Genomic DNA, 14,469 nt, shown 5'->3' on the forward strand with positions numbered 1-14,469 from the left:
CTATATAGCTGGGCAAAAATGTAGGAAAAGGCTAAATTAGCAAATCATTGCTAAAAGCTAAATGTAGCTAAAGCATGACTAAAAGCTAAAATTAAATCGAATGCATAACATACAGTTAGCAAGACAATAATTAAAAGATTAATTTGACAAAACAGCAGTTATAAGCAAATATTACCAAAACAGTATCTAAATGCTGTATGTATAAAAATAAAGCTAAGATAATGTAGCACATTTGTATGTGAAGTGAAGTCTAAAATTGTGTAAACAATAGCTAAATGCTCCAGTTAGTAATCCAACAGCAGGAAGCTAAAAGAAGTGTCCAAACATTTTGTCACATGGGCCAAAATCATAAAGTCAGAAGGACTTGAGGGCCAAAAATAGTTTTTTCCTTTACCTGCTCAACAATAAACTAAGCACTGAATACTTTAATTAAACAAATAAAGTAGTCAGATTTATTGCTGGAAATGGAAACGTAAATTAATCAAGATCCAGAACTTTGAAAGTGTTTTGCAGGATTCTCTTATTGAAAGAAATTTGGCAATTGTATCAAATTATTCAATATGATGTGATCAATAAAATCCGGATTTAGGTCACCCTTTTGTTGAAAATGCTTGGTTTATTCAGCCAAATTCAATAAATAAATTAAAAGCAGATTGGAGTGCAGCAAAATCAGCTTTTCAGTAGAAGTCATTAGATCGATGTGGAAAAAGCCAACAGCCTGGTTATTTAAAGTCAAATGATTGGCGTTGTTRCCAATATTTATGATTGGAAGAAGATTTTACTTTGTCTGTGATCATTTTGTCCTAATAAAAAATAGAAAGTCTCTCATCTACGTCTAACACCTGTGCCAGGTAGACAAATTTGTGGACACATTAGTATAATTCTTGAACTGAAGTCAGGGGCCGCACAAAATCAGTTCAGGGGCCACAAATGGTCCCCGGGCCACACTTTGGACACCGCTGCWATAAATTGATTAAAGTAGTGCAAGTAGCCTGTACTGAGGACAATTTCAGAGAACAATGTTTTTGAAGGTAGCCTAAATCACAGTGTACTTCTATGGGATTATAAGTAAAGTTACATAAATTAAAAAGTTTTTTTTTTTTTTTTAAAAATCACAAATAAGTCATAACACAATATATTTGGGGAGAGTTAGTTTGATTGTAAAAAAAAACGTACATAAAAAACTACAAATAGAAAACAACAATGTGAGTGCCACTGCTATCGATTTTCCTTTCAAAACTCTGGGGCGTTGAACGAGCGTCGCTCGGGACCTTATTTTGAAAAACCCAAACGGAAGTAGTATTCGGCTCTTAGCCTGGTTAGCTTCACGCTGCTGTCGGTCTGTGAATCTGCTGTCATTGACGAGGCTGTCGGACAGAAAAAGGGCCGAATGCTCCAGTGAACAGGACCACAGCAGCATGGACGGCTTCCCGCCATAGCTGTGACCGCTTTTATACATATATATTTAAAATCCTTTACACGCTTAACCCGCTATTTCTCTTCTTCTCGCGATTGTTAGTTTTTTTTTTTTATGTTACAAGCTACAACAATGGATCGAGTGAAAAGCTCCATGCAGCAAGTCCCCAACGCTATCCCTAAAGTGATCCGACGGACTGGAGGGGCCAACAGCCTGGAGCTGGAGAGGGAAAACTTTGAGAGAGGACAGGTAGGCTTTCATCAACAACAACTATAACGGAATGTTGTGTTTTTAAGCTCAGACACTGAACTAAGCTTGATTATTGGGTTGTAGGGGAAAAAAATACACCTTTAGTTAGTTTAGACTGTGTCCACTGTGCGACAAAAACAGCCTTTTAARCAAGAACTGATCTTTTTTAGCTCATCTATCTGGTGTTTACAACATATTGAGGCTGCAATGTTTCTAAGTTTTCCAGGCTGGTCAGGGGCATTCAAACCCAAAAGATTCAACACTCATTTTGTTTTAATCAAAATGGCAACATTGTGGTGTAAGACATGCTGCCAGTGCTTCCTCCATTAGTGACCATTGTAACCACACACCTGTGTCTGCCACCCTCACAGCAGGAGAGGCGGACAGGAAGCACACTACAAAAAGTAGGCCTGAAACAAACAGCTGCTGCTCAAAAACTACAAGTTGTATCTTAAAACATTCATGGAACTAAAGATGCACCGATGTGAAAATTTCATTCGATATCCGATTTAATTATTGCTGTTATGGCCGATAGCCGATATTTACCGATATTACACAAGAACACACAAATTACATTGTACACATGCACACAAATACACTTGTTTTTTGATACCGTAAATGAACAACCAAGACCTCTGACATGTCTCTCTGCTTCAGTTATGTCATGATCAAACAGATGCCGCTCAACCAACCATCTCCCCTCCCAAAACAGAAACATAGGGTGTGTTCAGACCAGGAAAGTCCTTTCATTCACTTGTTTGGTCCGGACCAAAAGTGGATTTTATTATTATTATTTTTTCGTTTGGTGCAGTTTGCATTCACATTGTGCTTTTTGGCAAATGAACTATAACTTGTAAACAAAGCCATGTTTTTTAATAGCATTTAAAATGTCAGAAGCAGCTAATTCAATGGTGGTTTCGTGATGAGATTCTAATTTTGGAGTGGCATCAGTAAATGTGTCCCGCAACTCAAAGGAGACGAGGTGCTCTGCGTGTTCTGACCCACTTCATGCCGGCAGCAGAGCTGCTAACAGGAGACGACGAAACAGGTATGTTTTCAGTTTATTTAGCTCAGCGACGGTGGCCAGTGAAGTCCAAAAAGGTGCATGTTTAATGCAGTTGGTTCGGTTAGAGTCTGGTCTGTATTCACACCAGAAGTGAACTAAAGTGAACCGCACCAGAGTTCGTTTGGAAGCGGACCGAGACCACCTCAAAAAAGCAGGTCTCGGTCCGGTTGTTTGATCCACACCAGAGTTCGCATGAGTGTATTCACACCTGCAGAAAAGGTCCGGACCAACGCTGGAAACGAACTCTGGATCGTTTAAAGCGGAGCAAATTATCAGGTCTGAATACACCCTAAAGCTAAAAAGYGGAAAGTCAATATCGGACGTTAATATTGACCTAGTTTAACATATCGGACCGATATTAATGCCGACATATCGTACATCCCTACCTGGAACCTTAAGTGGCTGAAAACTCTGAAAGTCACGTGTGAAATGTCACGTCTTTACAGTGTTTTTAAATTAAGAGACGAGTTAAAAAGATCATTCACTTCCTGTTTTGAACAAAGAAATGTGAGCTAAAATATAGCTGAGGTCTCTGGAAGCATGGTGTGTGTTCTTTGAGGGGATTTGAGAGAAAAGCATTTGGGTCTATAATGTGAGATACACTGGGTGAAAGAAGACAGAAATGCCTACATGCTGATGTGTAATGTTGTACATGTACCAAACAAAAAAAAGTGTAGTTTGATTATAAAAAGGAATGGGTAAGCTGAGACGTCCCAACTTTCAATGACCCATTTAGACTCTAAATATTTCTACTGTGAAGGATGTTGGAGTTGTTGGGTTTTCTCGTTTGCTTTGTCAAAATCCAATTACAATGGCATTTCTCACCATTTGTTAATTTCTTCCATATGATAAGATGTACTGCTACTAAAGCACACCACTCCCAATCAAGTTGACTTAAACTTTATTCGTTTCTTAAAAAAACAAAAGTAATTCTATGTACAATTTAAAAAAAAGAAATTACAAATAAAATGAAATGAAAGGTGGCAGAGAGAAGAAAAAATCTTAATACATCTGCCCCTTTTTTCCTCAAGTATAAATTCAAACAATATTGATCTTTAGTTAACAAAACAAAACAAAAATATCAAATCTTTCTAGAACAACAAATTAAATGGTTACACATTATACTGTTTCATATTTTTTAACAATCAAGCCTTTATCATTCTCTTAAACATGTACAATGTTTTGGCCCTTTTAATATCATCTGCCAGATCATTCCACAATCTGACTCCTTGGATTGAGGTGCACCGTTCTTTCAAACATGTTCTAAATTTAGGTTTCATGAACATCTCTGTCCCTTTAAGATTATAACAGCTCTCTCTCTTTGCAAAGTTTTTCTGGATGTTTAAAGGTAATGTGTTTTGGTGAGCCTTATACATAAATAACAATGTTATAATCAACCAGATCATAGAATTTCAATAATTTCAGTTTACAAAATAATATATTAGATGGATAATAGTAGTGTTTGAGTGATAATTCTTACAGCTCTTTTTTGCAAACAAAAACAGGATGTGTAATCGTCTTACACCCCACCACCCATACCTCAACACAATAGACCAAGTGTGGAACAATTAATGCATTATATAACAAATACAGAGCTTTATCATTAAACAAGTCCCTTACTTTGTAAAGCAATGCAGTGGATTTAGCTAGTTTTATTCTTAAATAATTTATGAGTTTTCCATGTCAGTTTCTCATCAATAATAACACCCAAAAACTTTACCTCAGTAGCTGCGTTTCCATTGCAAATGTGCGCAAAACTTTGTTGATATTCTGTTAATGTCGACAAAACACAGTTTCGCAAGTGCGGTGTTTCCATTAAGTAAGAAATGCTATTAAAGTCACGCGTGAATATGTTTGTTCTCGTGATAAGTCATTAAAAACACGGCGGCAATGGAAACACATAGCATGTTGCTATCACGACACTAGCGCTCATCATCAGAGGAGACGTTGGCGTCTTTTATCGAGGCTTTCCAGCGACAAGCCCCTACTTGGGAGCAGCTACGTATGCTGTGTTTTTGGGAAATTGTAGTCTGTGAGTTTACTGTTTTATACTACTTCTGTGATATTACTACTATTTCTACTTCCTGTTACCTTCTTCGTCATCGTCTTTTTCGCCAATAGAAACAGCCGGTTGTTGATCACGTGACTGCCGTGAAAAGTGTTTTCCATTGCAGTTTTGTGAAGAACACCAATTTTGATGCAACTGAAATACCACCTCATCCTAGCACAAAAACATTTTGTTGAAAAACATATTTTTTTTCCAAAATTGACGTGTTTCCATTGAGCAAATTTATTTTCAAAATTCTAATTTGCGCATTTTTATGGTCAATTGAAACGCAGCTACTGACTCTACTGATCTCTACACCACCAACTCTAAATGGAATGTTAACAGTTCTTTGTAAATATCATATGATTAGTTTTATCCAAGTTTAATGATAATTTCTTTAGTTTAAACCAATCTTGTATTTTCACAAATTCTGTTTGCATTTTCTCTAACATCCGTTCTGTCTTTACCCAAACAAAAAAGTGTTGTATCATCTGCAAACAAAACACATTTAAAGAGCCCTGACACATTGACCAAATCATTCACATACAAGATAAACAATTTTGGTCCAAGTACAGATCCCTGAGGAATTCCACATGTGATTCCACAGAGTTCAGATCTTGCATCGTGTATTTGTACAAACTGTTTCCTATTTTCCAAWTGACTAGATACCCATTGTAATGCTGGTCCCCTAACCCCATATTTATTTAGTTTTTCAAGTACAGTGCTGTGGTCAATTGTGTCGAATGCTTTCTTTAAATCAACAAACACTGGCACAATATGTTTTTGGTCAGTGRCATTTGTTATTTGATCTATCAGTTCCATGAGAGCTGAGAATGAGAAGCTGGTCATTTTGAAGAGTGTTTTTAAGCTGCAGTGAGCGTACGGACACAAAAAGAGGGGGCTTCAGTGCCTCAGACTTTGCACCCTTGATGCTGATCATCATTATCATCCTTACTTGGGTTACTTGTGATATCCTGTCTTCTTATTAGCAACTTAAGACTTTAAATAAACTGCTTAGTGATACATTAATATAATTTCTGCTGTTCATCTCACTGCTTCCTGCCTGGTGGTCTCTCCCCCCTCCTCTCCTATCCCATCACTCCAAACCAGGCATAGGGGGAGGAGGGTGTGTGTGGGAGAAAGTAGGTCGGATGATTCCAGGCAGCCCATATTAAAGATTCGCTGCTTCTCCGCTCTCAGTAGCTGCTTGTTGGTTGATGATAAAATAAATGTGTGCAGCCGGTATTTGGGTCCAGACGATCGATTGGCAGCCGTGCCTTCCTGTCTTCCCTTCACGCAGCGTGGATTAGACGCCAAGAGGGGGAGCATGCGTAGCTTTGTGGTGTCCTGAGCTGGGCTTGTGTCACTAGGTCACTGCTGAGATAAAACACACACACACACACACACACACACACACACACACACACACACACACACACACACACACACACACACACACACACACACCACTGTGGAAGAGGTAAAACTCTCCACCCCTGCAGGATAATCTAATAGGAGTGTCAGTCAGATATGGCAGCAGGAGTGGTGTGGTGACTGGAGTCGTGTCCTCTTTGTGCTTACTTTCTTTCTCGTGGGTAATGTTTGACTAAAAGTCTGAACTTGGAGGCAGAGGAATCAATGAATGTGCGATCTACTTTACAGTGGATCAGTTGGAGATAATCTCATCTGATCTGTTGTGCTCCAAAGCTGCATCAATCTGCTTCATGGATGGCTTTCACCGCCGCCTGCCTCTTTATAATTTCCCTTTTTTAAAAAAAAACAACAACAACGTGCCACTCAAAGGCAGAGGTGAACAGTAATGTAAGCTATTCCTGATGTGACTGATGAACATTTGGTTGTTACAGCCAACAGAAATGGCAACAATTCAATCAAGTGATATAACCTTATTGTCAGGTTTTGACCAAATGCATCAAAATTGGTGAGCTAAGTCTTTATTCTTTTACCATTGTAGGGGTCACCTCGAGGGAAATTATCAAGGAAACTGTCTTGGACTCAGTCCTCTGATGGGCCTTCGAAGGGACAAAAACTCTGTTCCACTTAGAACTGAATTTAGGCCACCTCAGGTCACCTTAACTTTTCAAAGAGATATTCTCTTCCTTCTAAATCAGATAATAAACAGAAGAATCTTCGTCTTATTTTATTTATTGTTCTCTTAACTGAAAGTATTACGCATTTTGATAATCAGAGAATGTTTTTCAAAGTTACAGGAGAAGAGAGGACAGATCTCTTTTCTCCCTCAGTATGATTTCAACTATGTATGGTTTTTCTGTGGGAAAAATTCTTATTTAACTAAAATAATCTTTATAGTTTAAAGTTGCTGAAATATCAATGTTTTACTTGTCTGAATCATGTTTGCAATTTTTTTTAACTTGAAGCAATTCATTTTTCTTTCAGTTATGTTTTTAAATAAGTGCTCATCAGATTATTAAATGGGTCATGAAATGTTTTGTTCTGAACCACACAGCAGCAATAATCTTTGTTTAGTTTCAGGAGGCAACGGCAAGTTCTGAATCTAACACTTTCCTTGATATAACTTTTCTAATCTAACCTTCCGGAGGGCAGGACTTAGATTCTCTAAGCTTCTTAATAACTATCAGTTTCCGCCCGGAGGACAGGAAGTGACGGACCGCCGTCAGTCACTTTGACAGCTAGACTCTCAGAGTCAAAAGCTGAAAACTGTGTCAGGTTTTGGCCCCTTCATCGCCAACGGGGAAACCTCACAGTGTGGATGACCAACGCCTGGTCGATCCACTTCAGAAAACTCTCCAGACGGAAGTTTTATTTTTGAAGCCGGTTTCCAATTTGGGGTTGCCTTCTTTCTACGGCTTGACACGGACGCAAGCGAGACCAAAACACGCCTTGGGGTTCCCTGTTTGACGGTTCTGAGATGAATTTTCCAGCAGCACCCCCGAAATACCTGGCAGGTGACAGAAAATCATCTTTAAGTTAAAAAGCTGGCTGTTATAATCTATCTGTCTGGCTGACGCCGAGTAGAACGCTTCACCCTTCTGGTTAAACCACATTATTTAAGATAAAAGTATAAGAAAGCTAACACCTTACTTTCCTTCTTTTCTTAAACTCTTCCTTGCCAACTCTAAGCTAATTGCCTCAAATTGTCTGGTATCAAACATCAAAGCTAGACGGTTGTGTTTCTATTTAAAAGTGCCCGTGGTTAACAATTAAGAAGTTAAAGCTTGTTATTGTTGGTCCCAAACATTTATAGGAAATTAAGTGTTCACAATCAAGTGTACTTAGTGATTCTGTATGATTTGTAAAATAAATGATCGCATATTTATGGATCAAATCAACATTCACTGACTGAGAGCCACTTCTTGTGTCCATTCATTTTTGCACTGGAGGAATGTTTACCCAAAATAAGTGATCCCTTGCTAAATAAATTACTCTTATAAATTTGTTATAAGAAGTGTAAGACTGAACTCTTACACCATTAAAAGTATAAAACATTTAATCTGTTACTTTGCTTTATTTTCCAGTTAATCTACTGTTGAAAATGCTAAAYAGGAGTAAATTACCGTGAGTATTTAGGTTAAGAGCACAGCTGATGGCTCACGCTGAACTTTAAACTGCTGTCTCATTCTGAGAACTGTGTCTATCTGTCCCCGCTGAGTTGGGTAAACAACCACGGCGTGTTCAAAATCCTCTTTGTCATAAAGTCTGCGCCGGGGTTATAAACAGCACGAAACGGGGAGGCCAGATAGCACGCAGCGCTCGCTTTTAATGACACGTTGAGCCTCATAATGGAAAGGCAACTCTTTAATTTGGAGTTTATTTAATCTTTCACTTGTTTGTCTCGGCGGGTGGGGGTGGGGTTGTTCGGCTGAATTTTAGTTTGCATTCCCAGCGACGGTTAGGAGCAGGATGGGAAAGCTGGAGTGCAAATAACAAGCCACCAGTGAATGCCACACGTTTTATTTTATTACCTTTTTTTATCTTCTGGCTCCAGATCCTTAAAGGATGGCAGGTCCCAGACTCTGACTTGGAGCTTGGAAAGCCGGTGGGGGAGGCGGTAATCTCCGGAGCTATATGGACCATAATTAGTGCTTGTGGGGAAAACTTCAGGGGCACCATTTGGGTTATGGAGTACGAACCACTGAGTGACACCATATTGCATGTTACATAATTAAGGCTTTAAAATTAGACTGCCTTCCTGCCTCCTTCCTCCTAGTTAGTTGTCCCTATTGAGGACAAAGTGCTTGCATTTCTCTGTAAATGTTTGTGTGCTGTTGASTCTAATGATCTAATAAAGCTGTTGGAAATATAGATTTCTGCAAAGCTTAAGGTGTAATACAGATGTTAAAAGTAGCAGAAATGGAGCATCACTGCTGATGGCTGAGTTTATAATTTCAGCTTAAAAAAATCATGTTACAGAAGATTATTAGGAGCACTGAAAAAAGAAAAAGAATGCTGACTTTGATCTCAGAATTCTGAGATTAAAGTCAGAATTCTTTTTCTTTTTTTTCCTTCCAGTGGCTCTAATCCTCTTCTGTAATTCAATTCAAATTCAAAAATACTTTATTGATCCCAGAGGGAAATTAGGTAAAATAAAAAAATGTTGATAAAATAACAAGACAAAAATAATTGTCAAGTAATATGTAAACTGAGTTATTGAAATATATTACTGTACATAAATTTAGACATCTGAATATGTGTGTGTGATATGCAATTTACTGATTTTGTTTTTGTTTTGTTGTTGTTGTTGTTGTTGTTTTTTCACAAATTGGGTCATTCACTTTCTTACTTTCAGACTCTTTGGATTAATCACATTTTGGAAAACAGTTCTGCCCCTGCCAAAGTAAATGTTTATATATTTTTTGTTTTGGATTTGTTACAGTTTGTTGAAATTGACCCCCATGATTTCTATGTCGAGTTTCCTGTTTCAAAGATTTCCAGAATGTTCSATTTTACCTTCCTATGGAAAGTTTCAGGAAAGCAACCCTAGATTCTACCACATCKAATTTTAGCTCAGTATCTGTATAACTGAGTTGCAGCCAATTTTGTGTTTACTAAGTTGGGTTAGCTGTGGCGGCCATCATGAATCATGTTGACTCTATAAAAGTTAATCTGTTGTAGACGAACAGCCAGTAATTTATTTCTAAAAGGTTCATTAGAGGCCATTCACTGGTGCGTGGGACGTTTTGCTACCAGACGGACAAACGTAGACAGACGGGGGGTAAAATAAACATTAAATAAATAATATCTTAGCAATGTGAAGATGAAAATCTAAAACTGAAGGATGATGTAGTCTGTGTTTCCTAAACTTTCGTATACTATTCATCTTCCATATGTTTTAAAGTTAGACATGTCTTCTTTTGACCTGAACTTTTCTCATTATATTAGGCACAATTTGTTGTTTTGGTCAATCATAGCGAAAGACATGGCATGCAAGAACATGTTTGTATTCTTATCCTAAATTTCTCTTACTTTTGTTCGTGCAAAGGGTTCGTACGAACATGTCACGTCAGATTCAACAAAATCTTCTTTCTTCAGGAACAGTGTGTAAATGAGCTGCGTAAACTGGTGAATGCGTATCCAGCTGCTCGCACACGAGGAGAGGTTATTTACATAATTACCACCCCAAAAATCCCCATATAAGGATATACGTTTCCTGCCCCACATACCAGGAAGTGTTCATTCATAAATGACATCGCAAAGTAAAACAGAAGAACTTTATGAGTTTGGAGATTGAAGTCCTGCTCTCAGAGATCCAGAAGAAAAAAAATCTTTCATTTTTAGCAACGTCAGACCTGCTAAAGTYGAGGAATGAAATGATGACTGCTGTTAATGTCGTGTCTCCTGACACAGAAATAAGAATCTAAATCATTTATCTCTCTGTAGTCCTGCTCCGGTTTTCCTTTGGTCAAATATTTTTAATTTAAGTGCAAACAACTGTGTTACAAAGGTTTCATTTATTCAGAGGAGCGGTCGCGCACTGCTACCCCCCTCCCCCCCCTCCTAACTGCAAGTTTCAGATGTTTCTGGAAAAAAAGCATTTTAAAATGTCTCAAAACTTCAGTTAACTTCATCTTAATATTGTAGTGCTATATAAAAAAAATAATAGCCAATGTATTTTATATTAACCAGTTTATGTCGTTAGTCTATTCCATTTAAAATTATAAATCTAATTCTAACAGAATAGCCTCTTGTCAACATAATTATGGGGTGTGATTTATTTTCAAATCGAAATATCTTCAAACTAATGAAATATAAAGTTATTGGTGAATAAAACCAGTCTGGATAACAGAGGACTGACAGCTCGTAAAATACACAACAGGTCTGGACCACTCGTGAATTTTGTTTGTATCTGAAGAAAATCTTAGAATAAGAAAACATTGGTGAATGTCACAAATTCTCCTAAATCACTCGTACGCACAACTTAAGAACAAATCTGTGCGTACGAACGGTTCTTGCATGAGGCCCAATGAATGGAAAAGCAACCAAAATCCAAAAAAAAGTTTAGATAGACCTTCAGAAATTCTTACAAACTGTTGATCAAAACCACTTGAAAAGATTACAAAAGTCAGGCTCAAAGCAACACAAACCACACAGGCATTAAAAAAATAAAATATGATCCCGCCTTTTGTTTGTCACTGTGCCTAATTTTGCTCGCCCTTTTCACATGCTCTGAAATCTTTCTCGTCTTGTTTTACATCCTGCTATTCACAGAGCAGGAAGGTTAGAGAGGAATTTCCGCAAACTTGAGGTACATTCTCAAACATGAGGTTAAAAAAGAGAAACCGTTAGGCAGCAGAAACAGCAGGCGGTGGTCTGTGGCCTCACATGAGCAGCAGGTCCATGAGTGTAACAAAGTGCCCCGATTAACCATGGCTTAATTAACAGGTTTTATTTAGAGCTCCTCTTCTCAGTTTCATAATGGCGCAAAACAGAAAAAGAAGCAAGACATACATGGTGTGATGCTGTGTTTATAATGAAAAACATATATTTGTATTCTGCTATTAACAACCTGGTGTTGTTGTAATTCAAGCTCAGATCATGAAGTCTGATTGACTCATAAAAGTWGGTAAACTTTAGTCTGTGCATCATAAAATTGGACGGATGGTTACCTACAACTATAAATATTAAAATTACTTATCTAATTTTTTATCAAAACTTAGATTAGCTTATGATCAAATGGGACTGAGACACAATATGTTTTATAAATGGTTTCAAACATGTGGGGCATGGCCACTATTAATGTAAAATCTCCACAGAGAGCAGGGCTTTAAAGGAAACTTAGTTATAATATGAATAATCCTGATTAAGCTCTTCTACAGCTCCCACCCACTCATCCATGCTCTTTGTGTACATATGGTGAGTTTTCCTTAACCTATGTTTCCTTTTATTTTGACTGGTGTGCATATTTACATTTTGAAATGCTCCGTGTCTGTGCAACGACTCGACTGTTCAAAAAACACACCGCCTTGTAGTAGCCTCAAACAAGTACTATCTGTTTGTTCATCAGATGTGCATCATTTTTGCTTGTTTTATGAGCACAACTGAAGTGCTTTATTGTTTTAAAGACATTCTCGGGGACCAAATGTTTATAGTCTACGGGACTGAAACTGAGACGTGTCGTTTCGCTCCAGGTGGGTGGACTTTCTGAGAAGGAGATGAGTGTTTCAGGGTGAAAATCCAGACAGAGACAGAGTGGGACAGCTGTATGTGAGAAATGCTCAGCCCTCGGCGAAAGGGCCCACTCCGTACCAGGAAGTGAGGAGACTCGGGAGGAAAATAGTTGGCATTGTTTGGAGACGGACTGCTGAGAGGCCTTGAGCCATAGTGTGCGGCCCCTGAGCGTCCGTAATGAGAAACACATTGATTACAGAGGCTGGCCTGCCCTCGTCTGGTCAGCTGATGTTCTGTGAGCATTTCATAACAGATCCAGAAGGTTTATTGATCTTCTGTGCTTTTTACGTTGTTTCAGCATCTTCTGTTTGTTGATGTAAATCTTGGATTCAGAGACTGTGATGTTCAAATAAGTGGAAATGACGCACTTRAGTGATGCAATTAAACGGTCTAATTCATTCCTTTATTAGGTGTTCCTTGTCTTTGTTTTGAGTTTGAGCGTTTGTCAGTACATATACAAAATCTCACAAATACAATTTATATGAACAGTAGCTGAAACTCAAACTGACATGCACTTTTACCGAGAAAGCATCATTKAAAATATTGTTTGCCATCCTTTTATGACTGCTGTGTGGCCATGTTTTATTTGCTACACTCGACTGTATAACTACTGCGTCACAAAGCTCTTATCGTCTCAGGTTGTTTTGTTAACTTGGAGTCCACTGGACTCGGTTGGCCTCCACAGAACCAAGAACTCAACAAACAGAATAACATTGAGCTCTAATCTGCAGCAACTGCATGATTCTATTGTGTCTCAGTGTGGTCAAAATAGCTCAGTGGTTTAAAAAAACSTGTTCTCACCATGCTATTTATTGCTTTATGTTCTCACGATTCCCATGCCGGGAGGTACTGAATGTAAAATGTCATCAACAAATCTTTTTGTTTAGGTTTGTGTATGTGAGGGTTTCAAACTTTCTATACACACAAGGCAAACTGTTCCAGTGAGCACTGTTAGGTTAAATTAAATTAATAAGACTTGAACTTTATCAGCATTTCATGTGCCTTTTGCATGTAACTGAGTAAATCAGCCAGAAGTTTACAAAAACAGGGCTTCAACACTGTTCTAATGTCCCAGTGGCAGCTTGTCAGAGCACATCCCATCTGTTGTTTCTTTGAGATGTTAAATTAAACTAGTTTCAGGTTTTGATTTGCTAGTAAAATCTAAAAGGCTAATTTGAAGCTATAATTCTACAATATTTCCCTTTTATTTTATACGAGACCTCAGTTTGGGCTCTCAGAATCAGTTTTGGGTTGTGCGTCTGTACATATTTTGTGTGTTATGAAAATTTATTTATAAGTTTCAGCAAATTAGAGTACATATTTAGCCGAGATACTTGGGGCTAAATGAGGACTAAGTGCTAAAATTGCTTCCAGTGCTCACAGGGATGTTTCTCAGGCAGTTAGGAGGGGGTGAAAAGTGTAGTTTTTTTGGAGTATCAATTACATGTTTTGTGGTTTTCAAGCTATGTAAATTTTCAAATGTAATTTTTTCATGACAACAAATTTGAACMTTCAGCAGCTATTAAACAAGCTGACATACAGTACATATTTTCCCTTAAATTTGCTTCCATTTAAAATATTGCAAGACAATCGAACCATATAGACTGTTATTTCTTTAAAACGATGCATACACCTGCAGGCTTGCACGTTAAGGTTTTAAACAAAGATCTTGTGTTATCTGTTTGTGCTCGGAGTATGTGTTGGGAATTACTTTCACCTACCAYAMCAAATTTTAGCWCACTATCARTTAAACTGACTRATTTATAGCAATTTATGTGTTTGCTATGGTAGGTTAGGTCAAGCAACCATCTTGAATTAGGTTGACTCCAAAAGTTAGTCAGCTGCAGTTGAATACTTAAAGACACAGTGTGTAGGATTTTGTCAATTCTTTTAGCCAAAATTGAGATAATCACTCATGACAATAATAAAAAAACGTCTAATCATTGTGGACAAAGACCTTGTTTTATTATTTTTACCTTATAAAATCTGTTTAAATCTCTATGGTCGCGGGTCACCCTACAGGCA

The 14,469-nt window shown here is 37.8% G+C and overlaps 1 protein-coding gene across 1 annotated transcript in view; it reads left to right on the forward strand.

Annotated features, from left to right (window-relative positions):
* Positions 1 to 1,346: 1,346 nt before the first annotated feature.
* The window catches only part of LOC106524374 (huntingtin-interacting protein 1), a gene marked incomplete at its 3' end in the record, with an annotated part of 39,849 nt that continues 26,726 nt past the window's right edge, over positions 1,347 to 14,469 (forward strand). The window contains 1 exon segment of the mRNA XM_014018162.1: positions 1,347 to 1,666. Coding sequence (XP_013873616.1) covers positions 1,532 to 1,666 — 135 coding nt within the window.

This window comes from Austrofundulus limnaeus, unplaced genomic scaffold (genome assembly GCF_001266775.1).
Source record: "Austrofundulus limnaeus strain Quisiro unplaced genomic scaffold, Austrofundulus_limnaeus-1.0 Scaffold184, whole genome shotgun sequence".
In the NCBI taxonomy this organism is placed as follows: Eukaryota; Metazoa; Chordata; class Actinopteri; order Cyprinodontiformes; family Rivulidae; genus Austrofundulus; species Austrofundulus limnaeus.